This window comes from Myotis lucifugus, unplaced genomic scaffold (assembly GCF_000147115.1).
Source record: "Myotis lucifugus unplaced genomic scaffold, Myoluc2.0 scaffold_207, whole genome shotgun sequence".
In the NCBI taxonomy this organism is placed as follows: Eukaryota; Metazoa; Chordata; class Mammalia; order Chiroptera; family Vespertilionidae; genus Myotis; species Myotis lucifugus.
The window spans coordinates 1,637,330-1,653,536 of NW_005871255.1; the positions used below are offsets into that span (position 1 = coordinate 1,637,330).

The 16,207-nt window shown below is 43.0% G+C and overlaps 2 protein-coding genes across 24 annotated transcripts in view; one reads left to right on the plus strand and one right to left on the minus strand.

Annotated features, from left to right (window-relative positions):
• Nucleotides 1-4,315, plus strand: part of PAPLN (papilin, proteoglycan like sulfated glycoprotein) — a 39,774-nt gene extending 35,459 nt beyond the window's left edge. The window contains 1 exon segment of the mRNA XM_023761339.1: nucleotides 2,006-4,315. Coding sequence (XP_023617107.1) covers nucleotides 2,006-2,181 — 176 coding nt within the window. The 3' untranslated portion in view covers nucleotides 2,182-4,315.
• Nucleotides 4,316-4,463: 148 nt separating this feature from the next.
• The window catches only part of NUMB (NUMB, endocytic adaptor protein), a 132,537-nt gene continuing 120,793 nt past the window's right edge, over nucleotides 4,464-16,207 (minus strand). For 18 of the 23 annotated variants that reach the window (XM_006097614.2, XM_006097611.2, XM_023761389.1 and 15 more), the window contains 5 exons: nucleotides 15,087-15,291; nucleotides 12,009-12,302; nucleotides 10,322-10,471; nucleotides 7,393-7,539; nucleotides 4,464-6,558 (listed from right to left, as the gene is read on the minus strand). In XM_006097614.2, the coding sequence (XP_006097676.1) occupies nucleotides 5,843-6,558; nucleotides 7,393-7,539; nucleotides 10,322-10,471; nucleotides 12,009-12,302; nucleotides 15,087-15,291 (1,512 nt within the window). In that variant the 3' untranslated portion in view covers nucleotides 4,464-5,842. The remainder of the gene's footprint in view (nucleotides 6,559-7,392; nucleotides 7,540-10,321; nucleotides 10,472-12,008; nucleotides 12,303-15,086; nucleotides 15,292-16,207) is intronic. The other 5 variants (XM_006097617.2, XM_023761394.1, XM_023761392.1 and 2 more) reach the window with 1 other exon arrangement.

Below are 16,207 nucleotides of genomic sequence, written 5' to 3' on the forward strand. Positions count from 1 at the left end.
ACTAGAAATCAAAACAAGAAAACTGAAAAAGACAAAAACACATGAAGGCTAAATAACATGCTATTAAACAATGAATGGGTTAACAATGAGATCAAGGGAGAAATTAAAAGATACCTTGAGACAAACGTAAATGAAAACACAATGACCCAAAATCTATGGGACACAGCCAAAGCAGTTTTAAGAGAAAGAGAAATAGTAATACAGGCCTACTTCAAAAAACAATAAAAAGCTCAAACAAACCTTGTACGTAAAGGAACTAGAAAAAAGAACAAAGCAAGCCCAAAGTGAGAAGGGAGGAAACAATAAAGATCAGAATGCAAATAAATAAAATAGAGTTTTAAACAATAGAGCCCTAGCCAGTTTTGCTCAGTGGGTAGAGCATTGGCCTGTGGACTGAAGGGTCATGGGTTCAATTCTGGTCAAGGGCACATACCTCGGTTGCAGCCTTGTTCCCCGGCCCTGGATGGGGCACATGTGGGAGGCAACCAATCTCACATTGATGTTTCTCTGTCTCTTCCCCTCCCTCCCACTCTCTCTCTCTCTTAAAAAAAAAAAAAAAATCAATGGAAAAATATCCTCGGGTGAGGATTAACAAAACAAAAATAAAAAACCTGAAAAGACAACCTACTGAATGGGAGAAGATATTCATTGAGACATCCAATAAAGGGTTAATATCCAAAATACATGAGGAACTCACAAAACTTAACACCAAAAAACCCCGAAATTAAAGAAGGGCAAAGGTCCTAAACAGACATTTCTCCACAGAGGATATACAGGTGACCAATAGACATATGAAAAGATGCTCAACATTACTAACCATCAGGGAAATATAAATTAAAATCACAATGAGATATCACTTCATACCTGTCAGAATGTCTATCTCCAATAAATCAACAAGTGTTATCGAAGATGTGAAGAAAAGGGAACCCTCATGCACTGTTGGTGGGAATGCAGATTGGTACAGCCACTATGGAAAACAGTATGGAGGTTCCTCAAAAATTAAAAATACAACTGCCATATGACCCAACAATTCCAATTCTGGGTATTTATCTGAAGAAATCCAAAACACAAATTTGAAAAGACATATGCATTCCTATGTTCATTGTAGCATTTTTAGTAGCCAAGATATGGAAGCAACCTAAGTATCTATCGCTAAATTATTTTATAAAGATGAGGTACATATATATAAAATGGAATATTACTCAGCCATAAAAAAAGAAATCTTGCCATTTGCAACAATATGGATGGACCCAGAGGGTATTATGTTAAGCGAAACAAGTGAGACTGAGAAAGACAAATATTATATGATTTCACTTACATGTGGAATCTGAAAAAAAAAATGAACAAAACAGAAACTCAGATACAGAGAACAAACTGATGATTTCCAAAGGGGAGAGAGTTTAGGAGGATGGGTGAAAAAGGGGAAGGGATTAAGGTATACAAATTGCAGTTATAAAAACAGTCACAGAAATGTAAAGTACAGCATAGGGAATATATAGTCAGTAATACTGTAATAACTATGCATGGTTTAGATGGGAACTAGACTTATCGAGACTCTGTAAGTTATATCAGTGATTCCCAAAGTGGGCGCTGCAGCGATCCAGGGGGGTGGTGATGGCCACAGGTGCATTTGGGGGTGATGAGTAACTGCTATTAAAATTAAAAAAAAATTAATTTCCAGGGGCTGAGTAATATTTTTTCTGGAAAGGGGGTGGTAGGCCAAATAAGTTTGGGAACCACTGAGTTATATGAATGTGTAATCACTATGTTGCACACCTGAAGCGAATATAATATTGTATGTCAACTGTAATTGAAGAAAAAAAAAGAATGGGTGGAAATTGTGATCCCTCCTGTAGTTGTACATACAGGTGTTGAAAGGTTACAGAGCAACTGCATTTTGGGGGGAATCTGACAGCCACAGTGCCACTTTTAAGGAAATGAAATGGTGAGAATCTTCAGCGCACAGGGCTTCCTTACCCTTTCTTTCTCCCTTGTTGTTTTGCAGCACTGGCCGCCCAGCCGAGGGACCCCGGCAGGGATTGCATGGATCAGCCGGAGCTGGCCAACTGTGAGCTCATCCTGCAGGCCCAGCTCTGTGGCAATGAGTATTACTCCAGCTTCTGCTGTGCCAGCTGTTCCCGTGCCCAGCCTCATGCACAGCCAGTCTGGCAGCAGGGATGAAGGCCGGCTCCAGCCCCAGTTCTGAAACAACCTGTAGGGCTGGGGAGAAAGGCAGGGAGACTCTCGCTCCCCCCTCTGTGGCTGCCAAGGGAGTTATCTTCGGAGACACTGCTCCCCACCCCACCCCACCCACCCAGTGTTTAGCCTCAGCAGAGGCCAGATCAGCATCTCTGACATGACGGAAAGAAACCTGTTTGGATTAGGATATGCTTTACTTTACAACTTCCCTCTATAATTTCTGGTACACAGGAGCAGTTCACTGTGTTTTAAAATGAGCTACCAGGGTTCTCACTTCATGTGAAGCTGGATAGGGAGGTGCATAACTATTTTAGTTAACACCTACCTAACTCCCGCTGTGACAGGGAAGGATGCTTTGCTAGAACTAGATCTCATCTAGGGTCAAACAGTGGCCTGTGCTCTAGTCCCTCTCTCAACCTTCCAGGTAGTAAGTAGCAACCAGCTTCAAGCCCATCTGTGCATATGGTTAACAGCATAACATTGGTGAAAGCTCTCAGGAAAGTGAACTATGAGGTAAGGCTCACCTAGGGATTTAGTATGAAAGGGTAGCAGTTGCATTATTATCTGAGCATGAAAGAACTGGAAAAGCTGCTTACTTTCATCGGAAAGCTGGAGCCGGAAGCCCTCCTCCTGAGGCCAACAGGAAGAGCTGGCTGTGAGGACCGCCTTACACCTGTATGGAGCTGATCGACGGCCCTGCTCTGTACTGAGACCAACAAGGAGCCGCTCCTTCTCGAGTAGGAATCTGAATCAAAGTGTTTGCTGCCAGATAAAAGCCAGTCTATTATTAAAAACAGCAGCCTGGCCAGTGTGGCCCAGTGGTTGAGCATCAACCCATGAACTAGGAGGTCAGGGTTCGATTCCCGGTCAGGGCACATGCCCGGGTTGCAGGCTTGATCCCCAGTAGGAGGTGTACAGGAAGCAACCGATCAATGATTCCCTCTCACCATTAATGTTTCTATCTCTGCCTCCCTTTCCTTCCCTCTCTCTGAAGTAAATTAAAAATATATATATTTAAAGAAACCAGCAACAGCAAGATGGTGGTCCCAATGGAGGGGAGGGCAATGTAATAATAAGAAAGTGGCTTCAGAAATGGTTTGAGTTGGTGGAAATCATTCTGCATCTCAGGACTTCCAATTCCTTGCTGCTAAAGAGGGAGCCCTGGATTCAATGTGGCTTCTTAGTCCCTTTCCACTTAACTTTTTACAAACCCTCCAGAGGGCTGGCTGGGCCTAGTGACACAGGTTATTCAGAGACACAGGAAAGACAGGTGCTAAGGGAAAGGTTTTATTCATCATGATCATGCTGGCTGAGTGAGGGATACTTATTAGTCTACCTATCATGGGCCAAGGCACAGATCTTTTCTTTCCATTTAAAAATATTAGGGACCATTCCCTTTGATTTACCATGGCTGGTTTTGCTATAGAAATTAGAAAATTTCTAATTTTCTTGGACGCCCCAGTTCTTTAATTAAACCAGTATTTGGCCCATTGGTAACATATTTCCAGAAGGTAAGTTTGAGGTTAGCTAGCTCTTCTTAGAACTAGTCACAGACTAGTGGGCTGAAGTTCAAGGTGAGAGTAAAACTCAATCTAAACCACTGGTCCTCAACCCTCTTCCACAGTGGGAGCCTTTAAAAAACAGAACCAGGGGTTCCACTCTCCAGAGATTTGAATTTAATTGGTCTAGAGTACTGCCCAGCCATGAGGATTTTAAATGCTCCCCAAGTGATTCTGATACATATCCAAGGTTGAGACTCACTGCTCCAGCCCTGGACATCTGATTGTGAATCTTGCTCAAATGCAGATTCTGCTTACAAGGTCTGGAGGAGGGTGGGGAGCTGAGATTCTGTATCTCTAACCAGCTCCTAGGTGAAGTCCATGCTGTTGTCCAGACCACACTTTAGGCAGCAAGAATAGGATGTCAGAGATGCATTTAGGATCAACCAAAGCCTAAAGAATGAATACAAATATGAACTATAAGAATATACCAGAGCCCTGGCCGGTGAGAATTGGAGTGTTGCCCGCACACCAGAGGGTTGCGCGTGTGGGAAGCAACTGATCAATTGATGTTTTTCTCTCTTTCTCCTTTCCTCTCTCTGAAAAATAATAATAAAAGAATATATTAGAAAATAAAAGATTTTCTAGCCACCAAACTAGAGAGCTGCAGCAACAGCAGAATGGAGAGAGGGAACAAGACCTGAAAGAACTAAGTCAACTGCTAATAAAGAAAAGGGGAAAGAACAGCCCTTTATGGGCAAAAGCTTCTACCACGAACATTTATTTTTGTTAAAGCAGATTATAAATTCTCATCAGTACAAATATATATAACGTACATTTGATTGTAAGGCCAACGTTCAAAAGTAAAAATGAGATGGGATCTCACGTTGTTACCAGAGGTCAAGTGGCTGCAACTGGCAACGGGATGTTCTGTCCACAGGGAGGGGGACGAGGACACACACGGAGACACACACACACCTAATAAAACCAGAAACTCCATCCCCACAAAACTCATGGGAACACACTTAAAGGACAAAACAAAACCCACCAAGACCCACATGACAAACCAACAGAATAACCTGCGTTCCAGTCTATGCATATGATGTCATTGTCACCTTAGTGTTAAAACAAGTAAAGGATTAACATAAGGAAACTGCAGCAATATATAAAAGAAAATACATATTCTCTATAGAGCATATTTAGACTGATTCCATTAAAATAATATTAGAATTTCACCATAGGTTTAAAACCAGGACAATACTACTCTTTCATTTTCTTTATTTAAACTACAACCTAGTGACTGTATTGGTCATAAGCATGATTGTTGTTGCAATGTGCTACTCTACTTACAATGACTGATACCAAATAAGCGAGGGATCCGGTCTGCACCTCCAGCTTTTCCCCTTTTACTTCAGTAGAAATCAACGATAAATCAATCTTATGTACAATTTCTTACAGCTAACCCTTTTACCTTTGGCAAGATTACTTACAACTTATACAACTTTTTAATATTGAGAACTATTTAAAATATTCTAAATGCATAAAAATAAAGATTTGGCTTTTTTGATATATATTTATAATATTTATTCTTACTCAAAATGGAAGCTCAACTTTACCCCTAAAATATAGCTCTGCTGGGCAGCTGCTGATGCGCCCTCCTGGGATTCTGGCAGCACCGCCTGCCTCTTGTCCTCGGCCCAAGCATAGGCCACCCTATTCTCAATCTCTAAGATGGGCCAGTATTGAGAGGAGGCAGGTGCATGGCCTGAAAAAAAAGGGAGATCGTTTTGCTTCCCGTTGTGTTCTATATTCCATTAAATGTGCTTTGAATACAGATTCCTGTTCAGATACATCTGCCTCTCTGTTGTCAGAGATTTGTAAGGGGCTGAGGCAGGAGGGGGACAAAGGGCAACATTTTCTTGACTTCTTTAGCCTAACAGGACAGCTCTTCTCTAGGAATGGTTTTCTCACTTTTTTCAAAAATCACCCCACACAGCACTCCGCACCTGGACATACTCCTTGGGACCTTTGGGATTAGTGAAAAGTGTGCTATTGGGAACACAAAGTCTCCTTTGCTCCTTTGACCTTCACCCTCCCCCTGCCCTTGCCTAAGTACAGACAAAATACATAAGCCATGGGACTGCTCAAAGTTCAATTTCAAACGTCTTCTGTAGGTCACTGGAGAAGGGGTTGGTGGGGGAGGGGTTAGTACGCTGCTTGGACTTGCTCTCTAATGCAGCCCACTGGGCTTCGAAAGGATCCACGGGGCAAGTGCCTATAGGAACCTCTGTGTGCTTGTCTCCTGAGGCCAACCTACCATCGTCTACACCATTGAAAGCTGCAGAACCATTGAAGTGCTCAGCAGGAGGCTTAAAGAAGGGACTGGCACAAGCACTGCTTGTCTCATACTGAGGGAATGTCTGCTGCTTGACCAGGCTGGGAGACTGATGGGGATGGGCCGGCTGAGGGTGGCCTGCAGTGCCAAACACATTGGCTACCATCTGGGAGGGAGTGATGCCCACCACAGGCACATTAGGGGCTGGATAGGGCATCCCATTGGCCACAGGATAGGCCTGGGCAGGGATAAAGGCTGGCTGTAGGGGCGGGACTGCACCCACTGGCATAGGCTGAGAGGTGAGGAATGCATTCCCTTGGAAAGGTGGCGCTGGCTGGGAGATGGCAGTGGGTGGAGGCGGCTGGAGGACTGGCTGCAGTGGGACAGCTGAGGTTGGGGGCTGCTGAGCCCGGACGCTCTTGGACACCTCTTCTAACCAGCGGTCAGCCTCAGAGGGAGTACGTCTGTGACCAGCCTGGAAGAGACCTGGAGAGGCAGCACCAGAAGATTGACCCCACTCGGTCCCTGGAACCAACATGAGAGAGAGAAAAGAGTCAGTCTTTCGGAGTGTTTTTCTTCACCTGATGATCTTGGTTATTTGAATGATCCTAACGTGGAGCAAATCCCTCTAGTGGAATAATCTGTTACTAGCAGAGGAGTTTTGTGGCAGCATGTGTCAGATCATGCTGCTGTCTCAGCCACATTGAGGAGCTGTCTAGATATGGCTCAACTGCACTGAACCAGGCAGCTGGCTGGCACAGGAAACCCTTCCCTGATGCTGTGGCTCATCTATGGTACAGAAACCACCTTGCACATGCGCAAAGGGCCCAAGGTGATTCACCTACTCTAACAGAACGAAGAGAAAATACTTGGTTCTGTACCTCATGACCCCTGCCTGGCTTCCTGACACATGTTGCCTTTCCTGTTTAAAATTCTCTTGGTTTTATGGTTAAATGTTCATTATAGAAAAACTAGAAAGTATAGAAAAGCAAAAATGAAGTGTTTTTTATAGCTCTTGTTTTTGGGCCTTCCATTATAGGAGGCAGGGTCCCCTCATCCTATAGGCTTATCTACCTATTTCCAAATCCAGTGACAGACCCCCTCAGGGTAGGCCCAGGAATCTGTACTTCATGAAAGTTCTATGGGTGGTTCTGTTCCATAGTCTTAAGAACTGTCAATTTAACCTCTTCAGTTCTTTCTCCTTCTCCATCCTTTCTTAATAGTAGTTTATTTCCAGGAGAGAATATACTTTTCCTAAAAGCACTTCTCCCTGGTTCCTACTCAGGTAAATGGCTGATTTTCAAACCGGGGTCACTTAGCTGATCCCAGAATCCTCACCACCATCTGTGGCCACCTTACCCGAATGTGTGGCTGCAATTCCCTTGTTAACAGCATCAAGGGCATGCGCCCAAGGGTTGGTTTCACGCACAGGCATTGCTACGGATGCTAGAGCAGTATGGGCTGGCTTAGCAGCAAGCACATGGAAGGCTGAGTCAGTGCCATTAGCTACAATGGGAGCAGACAACATCAATGGAGTTAATTCATGCAGGGTGCACAGGTGACCTGTTGGAGCTGGGTCAGTCAGGCCAATGTGCAATACTGATGGAACAGACAGAAGAGTTGGTGTTGGGATAACCATACCATCTTGTAGTGGATACACAAACCTCTTGGCAAAGAGGGAATTAGAGGTTGTAATGAAAATGGCTATCTGGAGTCAAATGACTGTTCTAGGACACTATGTGTATGGGGAGAGAGGAAATGAAAGCCTAGAAAAACAATTTCAAATTAAATTGAACAGAGCGGCTTTGTCTTACAAGCAGCAAAAAGCTAATGCATAGCCTTTGGCATAATGATGTATATGAAGCATTTCCCTCTCCTATCACTTTCCCAAAGACCAGTGGGTGCCACCACTGTCACTGGTTTGGTCAATGAGTATAATAGTAACAACAATGGGATAAATATAATGATTCCATACTATGTTCTAGGTCAGTGGTTCTCAACCTTCCTAATGCCGCGACCCTTTAATACAGTTCCTCATGTTGTGGTGACCCCCAACCATAAAATTATTTTCGTTGCTACTTCATAACTGTAATTTTGCTACTGTTATGAATAGTAATGTAAATATCTGATATGCAGGATGTATTTTCATTGTTACAAATTGAACATAATTAAAGCATAGTGATTAATCACAAAAACAATATGTAATCATATATGTGTTTTCCGATGGTCTTAGGCGACCCCTGTGAAAGGGTCGTTCGACCCCCAAAGGGGTCGCGACCCACAGGTTGAGAACTGCTGTTCTAGGTGCTATGTTAATAATACTTTAGTGTGCATTATCTCATTTAATTCTCTCAAAAACCTAGTAAGGCTGGTATTATCCCCATTACAGATGATAAATCAAACTTGGTATATGTTTTCATTTGCTTAGTAAATCTATAATTAACTACATAATTTTATCTTCCTTTTTGGAAGATTTTTTCCTCTTTGGTAATGTTGATAATATCTCGAAGCCCCTACTATTCTTCTCTTGTCTCCCCTTATCAAAAGCTCCTGAGACCTTGTTCCTGTACTCTGGGCATCTATTCCATCAGTTGCTACTCCTCAGTCCATCTATTATTCATATTTATTAAGGAGCATAGAAGCAGGTACCTTCCCCTGCCTACACTGTCACTATTCCCTCTTTAGGACGAGGCAACCATGCTGTGGCTTTGGTACTATTTACCAGGGCTTGTCTAAAAAACTAGCTTACCCTTCGACTGGGAGCCCCTGAAAGGCAGGGAAAAGACTATGTTCTATTCAGTTTTACACTCATTGCCTTGTGAATAGGCATATAGTCAGTAGGATGTAGCAGGTACTATATTCAGAAAGACCTGGGTTTAAATCCTGGCTGTGCAAGTTGGGCAATTTACTTAAGCTCTCTGAGCCTCATTTTCCTTATCTGTAATGCTTACCTCAAAGGGTTGTTGTAGAGATTAAGAGAGAGAGAACATGCATGAGTCCTTACCATGATGTGGCAGGAGGCACCAAGGGCTCAATAAATTGTGCCTATTATTATTGATATTATAAATATTTGTCAGATGGAAAGCTATTTGGCACACATGACTTTAAAGGTATAAAGCAGGGGTCCTCAAACTACGGCCCGCGGGCCACATGCAAATACAAATATTGTATTTGTTCCCGTTTTGTTTTTTTACTTCAAAATAAGGTATGTGCAGTGTGCATAGGAATTTGTTCAGTTTTTTTTTAAACTATAGTCCGGCCCTCCAACGGTCTGAGGGACAGTGAACTGGTCCCCTGTTTAAAAAGTTTGAGGACCCCTGGTATAAAGGTTTATTTTTAAAAAGAGATTCCTTGTAGGAAAAACATGTTGTAGTTTACTCCAACAGGAGCAGGGTACTGTTCTCACAGCAAAGCTTTTTCTGAGCTCTCTCTCAAAAGAAATAAAGAAATGGCAATTATAAGGAGGTCAAATTCTAAGTCTGTAATTTAAGTAATACAGACGCTTTGCTGACCTCTGAGTCAGTAACTGCTAACTCAGTAACTCTGAAAACAACAACTTTTAGTGACTCTTCAATGCCACAAAGTCAAATTCTAGGACACTTGTTAGAGAAGGTTCAATGAACTAAAGAGCCAAAAGAAGTACCTTTTTCTGTAGGAGCCTCCTGAGACTGGGTAGAGACTAGATGAATCCAGGGCTTCTCAACCTTGGCACTACTGATATTTTGGACCAGATAATTCTTTGTTGAAAGGGTGGCTAGCCTGTGCACTGAAGGATGTTTAGTAGTAGCTCTGGCCTCTACACAGGTGCCATTAGCAATCACCCTTTACCAAGTTGCAAAACCCCAATAAAAAATGTCTCCAGACAACGAATGCCAGATTTTCCTCGAGGGGCAAAATCACCCTGGGTTGAAAACCACTGTGCTAAAGAAAGAATAACCTAGAACTAACTCTGATGACTGCTGCGTCTGGAGAACTGGCTGGATACGCTGACTTTTAACAGTGAAGGGGCAAATGAAGCAGTCGGTTGGGACTATAGCTCCTAATAGAATAGGATGAATGATAGGTAGGTACATGCAAAATGACAAATGCAGACATCTCAGGAAACAGGAAGGGGAACAAAGAGCAAGGACACTGTTGAACAGGGAAATGAATCCATCTGAGACATCAAACAGGGAAATGAGTCTGACCAGCTTTCGGAAAACTCAGGATGCCAACTTACAGTTAGTGAGCAGCATCATGAAATGCCAGTATCAGAGAGAAAAGCTGAGCAGGCTAACAGGGCACTAACCTTGAAAGGTAGGAGACTGTGGTGCCACCACTGTCACTGGTTTGGTCATTGGGGCGGATGAGAAGGGATCCTCGGAGGGTGTGCTGAAGGCATTGGTGATCTGTGAGCACAGGGAGCTGATACTCTCTGCTTCCCCTTCTACCTCTGGCACTGCAAAGACAAACAGAAAATGGCTCCAGACAGAAACACTCAATAATCCAAATAGAACAGTATGGTACAAGGTGGCGTTTTATACTGTATCCCTTATTTGTGAAAGCAAAAGTCTCAACTGACAGGTGGGGCTATAAAAGCAGCTTAAAAAGAATTACTGTCCACTATTTCATTGGCTTTTCAGGTCAGGAGGTATGAAATGTCAATAGTTCATGTACTGAGGTATATCTTCCTCCCTTGCAAATCCCCAGATTCCTTTTTGTGCCAGAGGTAGAAGTTTCTGGAAGACGTGAGTGACCTGTTTGTCTTCCAACCAGTTCACAGGTGTGATTTAAGCTCTGAAGCTATTTAGTAACTATCAGAAAATGGGTTAAAGTCAAGGGCACCAGTGGATGCTCAGTCCTTTTCTCTATGATAATCCATGATAATGTCATCACTCTCATTTTCCTCCAAAGTACAAAGTATAGTAACTGTGAAAACATCGAAAAGTGAACTGAGGTTCAGGACTCTCGAGGCTTTGTTCTTGATGCTGACTCCGGGATACTGTGTGTCACTGAGGAAGATAAATGTCTGCTGTTCCTTTATTTGCTCAACTGTGAAAAGAGAATGCTAGTTTTTGTTTCCTATCTGCTCCAGAATGAAACTAAAAACAGGTACTTGAAGCATCTGGAGTTTCCGTTTTTATAGGAGCTGAGAGCTGGACCAACCCTCGGTAATCGTCTAGTGAACTGTTCTTTAGGTCCAGTTTCATGTGTCAAGAGAACTTAACTCTCTGTACTTTTATACCACCTCCAGTGAGAGTGCCCTATGGAGAAAGAGCTTCCTCACGCTCTGAGGAAGCACTGGCTGGGTGTGTCTCAGAGTAAAGTGAAATAGAGTCCAATAAAAGCACTGACCAGATCTGACACTTTAGCTCCGGGTCTTATGATGAGGATAGAACTACCGGGGCTGGCTCAGCTGTACAGAGGCCACACAAAGCACTGTGTGGCAGTTCTGAAAGGTAATGAATATGTGTGAGCAAGCCCACTGTCTCTGATGAACAACAGATCTTAGATTCATACAGGAAGCCTGTTTAGAGTTTCCTCCCTATGGAGCCAACCAGCCACAAGAACAATGAGCACTTATCCATTTCTTCTGGTACATCTGACAGTGATGCTGTTTATCTTTATAATTAATTCCCTGCTGGGTCCCAAATGGCAGGATAAGAATGGAAACTTGAGACCCTTGATGTTTGGAAGCAGGCTGGCTGAGAGGTAGTTAAGTACACTTCCATCAGGACAAACCACAAATCTTATAGCTCAGGCTAGGAATTCCCATTATGGCTCTATTACTTGTCTGTTGAAGAGAAATGAATGCTTCACATCTCCCTCCAGGAACCTTGTTTTTCTCCCGATGGGAAATGATACAAGATACATATAACCATAAACCAGCCTGGGGGGCGAGGGAGGGCTAGTTTGGTGGGATTAGTGTTTCGACTGGAAGTGACAATAATGTTTCAGTGCTAGAGCACCAGTGAGTCAGGTGGATGCTGCATTACCTGCATTTTTTATGGGGAAATCAGTCTTCCTCTGCATAGTGGAAGGCAAGTCGTTGATGCGCAGGGAAAGCTGGCGTTTAAAGGGTGACATCTTCTGGCTAAGAGCAGGAAATCCTCGGAAAGAGCCTTGGCGAGCAAGCTGTTCAATTGGAGCATGGCGGCGTGGGATGGCATGAGGATTGTTCATCTCCAGAGAGGCAGTGGCATCCGCAGTGGGAGAAGTGGGAGAAGACGGCGATGGGGCAGTGTTGCCAGGGGCCACTGATGAACCAACAACTGTCTTGTCTGCTTCAGCTAAAGGTCAAGCAAGAGAAAGAGGACCTTAGCAATGTCTTCAAATAATTGGAGCTTACACAACTGAGGAACTCAAAAACCCTGGTAGGTCCTTTACCCATCTCCTTCCCAATGTCTCTTAAAAGACAGGTTAAAAGCAAGGCTCAGATCTATTTTCCAAACAAATAAAAGATTTAACCTACTACATGTCCCATGATATAGCTACCGAGACACACATATTAGATCTCTGATTTTCATGCAGTGATTCATAATATAAGCCTTTGAACAAGCTTAAAAAAATAGTACAGATGAACTTCTAATGTGAAGTCCTTTAAAGAATGATGATTTATGGTTTTCTTTAAAACACACACACACACACACACACACACACACACACATATATTGATTGATTGATTTCAGAAAGGGAGAGAGAGATAGAAACATCAATGATGACAGAGAATCATTGATTGGCCGCCTCCTGTACACCCTACTTTGGGGATCCAGCCTGCAATCCAGGAATCAAACTGTGACCTCCTAGTTCATAGGTCGACACTCAACCACTGAGCCATGCTGGCCAGGCTTGGTTTATGGTTTCCAATGTTTGTTTGCTTACTTGTTTGGGGGAGAGGACTTTGGGAGTGGCAGTTAAAAGTCTAAATAAGCATAAGTTTGATTAGATGTTACAGAATGGCATAAAGCAGTCTTTCAATCATGGACAATATGCATCGTGGCTCATTTGAATAAAAGCATACAGAAGTAAAATTTTAAATTGGAATAAACTAAATATAAGACTGTTTCCATGTGCGTACCAGCTGAGACCCAATCTACATGTGGAAAATCTCTAGCACTTCCTCCCCTCACAACCCCGCTATAGCTGTTGGGATGCTACCACTTTGGCAGTTGCTGTGTGGAGCATGGAGTATTATGTGGTGGTGTTAAAGAGCACGCTTCCAGTCAGAAGGTCACCGAGCACACTAAGTAACAGCTGTCCATATTAAATTTCCTAATAAAAATAACACGGTGTTTCTTATTCTTTAGGATACTGGCATAAATGCTTATGAGAAATGAAGTACAGTGGGGCCTTGACTTACGAGTTTAATTCGTTTAGTGACGGAGCTCGTATCTCAAATTACTCGTATGTCAAATCAAAAGTGAACAAGTGAGACACGTGATGCTGGGCTGATGTTGTGGTATTCACTGTGACGTTTGCTGCGCCAACTAGCGGTGGGGTATCTGAAACTGGCTCGTAACCCGAATTTTAGCTCGCAACTCAAAGCAAAAAATCGGCCGAGAGCTCGTATCTTGAAAAACTCGTTAGTCAGGACACTCGTAAGTCAAGGCCCCACTGTAATCACAATGAATAATTTAGCTTCAAATAAAAACATGTATCTTTTTTTGGTCTTAAAAATTAGAGCTGTTTGGGTCAGTATTAGATTAATGAAGTTACCCAAAATGGCTGGTTTAGAACTGAAAGAATATGGTAAAAAATAGCAAAATTATGTTAATTTATATTTAAACTGAATTGTTTAATTCCAAAATATGCCATATTTGTTTCAACCTCAGTTATACACAAGAATGCAAAGCATTTCACCAAGCCCTCTCACTATACACCCAACCCAACTTTAGGCAACAGACTCTTGAGTAGCTTGAATGCCTGTACAGGCATGTGTACATTTCCACTACGCTGCCATGTGTACCTGAAAACACATTCTGCAAAAATCACACACTAAAATAAACAGGGCTATAGGAGAAAGAGCTAGGGGCTAGCTTCTCAAAATCTAGGAACTTTTTTCACAAAAGCACTAAAAGGCAGTAATAATATAGTGAGAACAGTAGCACCCAGCAGCATGTCAGTAGGGTCTTTGCAGCCTGGACCTGGGATTTGTAGTTCTTCCTTTAAGATGTAGGCTCTTTGTTGTTGTCGTTAATTCTCACCTAAGGACTTTTTTTTTTAATAGACTGAGAGAGAGAGAAACATGGATGTGAGAGACACACATTGAATGGTTGCCTCCTGCATAGGACCCCAACCAGGGCCGGGATGAAGCCCGCAACAAAGTGCGTGCCCTTGACTAGACTCGAACCTGGGACTCTTCAGTCTGAGGGATGACTCTCTATCCACTGAGCCAAACCGGCTAGGGCAAGATGTAGGTTCCTGACAGCATCTGCTTCTCACACAGAACAGATGCATCTGAATTAAAAATCTGCTCCAGGAACAGATTTTCTCCATTTTGTTTTTAAACACAGGGAGGGCAATGTCTTTGCAGCTTATTCAACTGCACTCTTAGCTTCCCCAGGTAGCTTAACATAATAAAAAGGGTAAACAGTTTCAAAGCCACTAAACAAACTACTCTAAAGGAAAGGACTTTGTTTAGATTTTCAGCTTTTGGTTGTTGTTATTAATCCTCAACCCAGGATATTTTTCCCATTGATTTTTTACAGAGTGTGGAAGGGACAGAGGGAGAGGTGGGGGAGGGAAGAAAGAGGGAAGGAGGAAAAGAGAAACAGAAACATTGATGTGAGAGAGACACATCGACTGCTTGCCTCCTGCAAGTGCCCAGACCCGGGCCAGAGATCGAATCTGCAACTCAGGTACATGCCCTTGACCAAAAATTGAACCCATAACCCTTGGTGTGTGGGCTGACACTCCAACCACTGAGCAACATTGGCCAGGGCCAGCTTTGTTCTTGAGTTCTTCACATATTGCTAAGAGTTCTCTTTGTGAGAAAGCTTAGCCCTGATAGCTTCAAAAAATTAACCCTCTGGGGAAAACTGTTTAATAAACACACACTGTAGAACAGACTGTACCTTTCTTGGCATCTTGGATTTGCTTCATTATCTCCTCTCTTTCTGCTAGCTCAGTGGCTGTTGTGACACGGAATGATCCTTCTCTTGTAAAAGTGGTCCGGCTGGCATCAAAAGTAGCAGTCACTCCACATTCCTTCTCCCTCTTCTGCTTACGTTCTAAACAGGCCGCAAAAGCACAGCCTACAGCGTGGCTCAATCTTTCACCCTGTACATAACAGAAGGTTCACAGAATGTTTTTAGAGTTACTGTACCAACAATTACAAATGAGTTTGGACCACAAATAAGTCTGTTTTACACAAGGCAAAATATTGGGAGCTTAACCTAGATTTTAATATACTAATATGCCAAATTAATTTAAATAAATTACCTTCGGTAATACCTATGATACTTTACTGTAACAGGCATTGGGTAAAGTGACAATCGGCAACCTGTGCTTTTGTGAGCAGCCACTGAGACCTTCTTATTATTTTTTTTTAATATATTTTATTGATTTTTTACAGAGAGGAAGGGAGAGAGATAGAGAGTTAGGAACATCGATGAGAGAGAAACATCGATCAGCTGCCTCTTGCACATCTCCTACTGGGGATGTGCCCGCAACCCAGGCACATGCCCCCGACCGGAATCGAACCCGGGACCTTTCAGTCCGCAGGCCGACGCTCTATCCACTGAGCCAAACCGGTTTCGGCCCTTCTTATTATTAGTGAGGCTCCCTCTGTCACTCACAGTAGCTGTGCCATCAGGTTAGGAGATACTGCTGAAGGTTTCAAGCTCTAAGTCTTGAAATGCAAAACCCTATTTGCTATTTAGGGGAACAGTGGAAATATTTACCAAGCATTTCTAAGAACCATTGGAAAGGCAGGGCAAGGTTCAGGAGCTTAAATATACTGTCAACATGTCTAGGAATAAAAGGTGCAAACTTAAAACTTCGAATAAATAATACAACTCCAGCAATGAAAAGGGAATCAGGCAAAGGAAAGCTTAGCTTTCTCAGTCCCCGCCTTTCTGAATACTATTCCCAAGCACCCCTTCCCATTCTAGACCCAAAGGGCTTTCAGGCTTTCTCCTATACCTTCCCTATATTCTTCTAGCTCTCTCTTAGCCCCAACTCTACCCCCAACCAC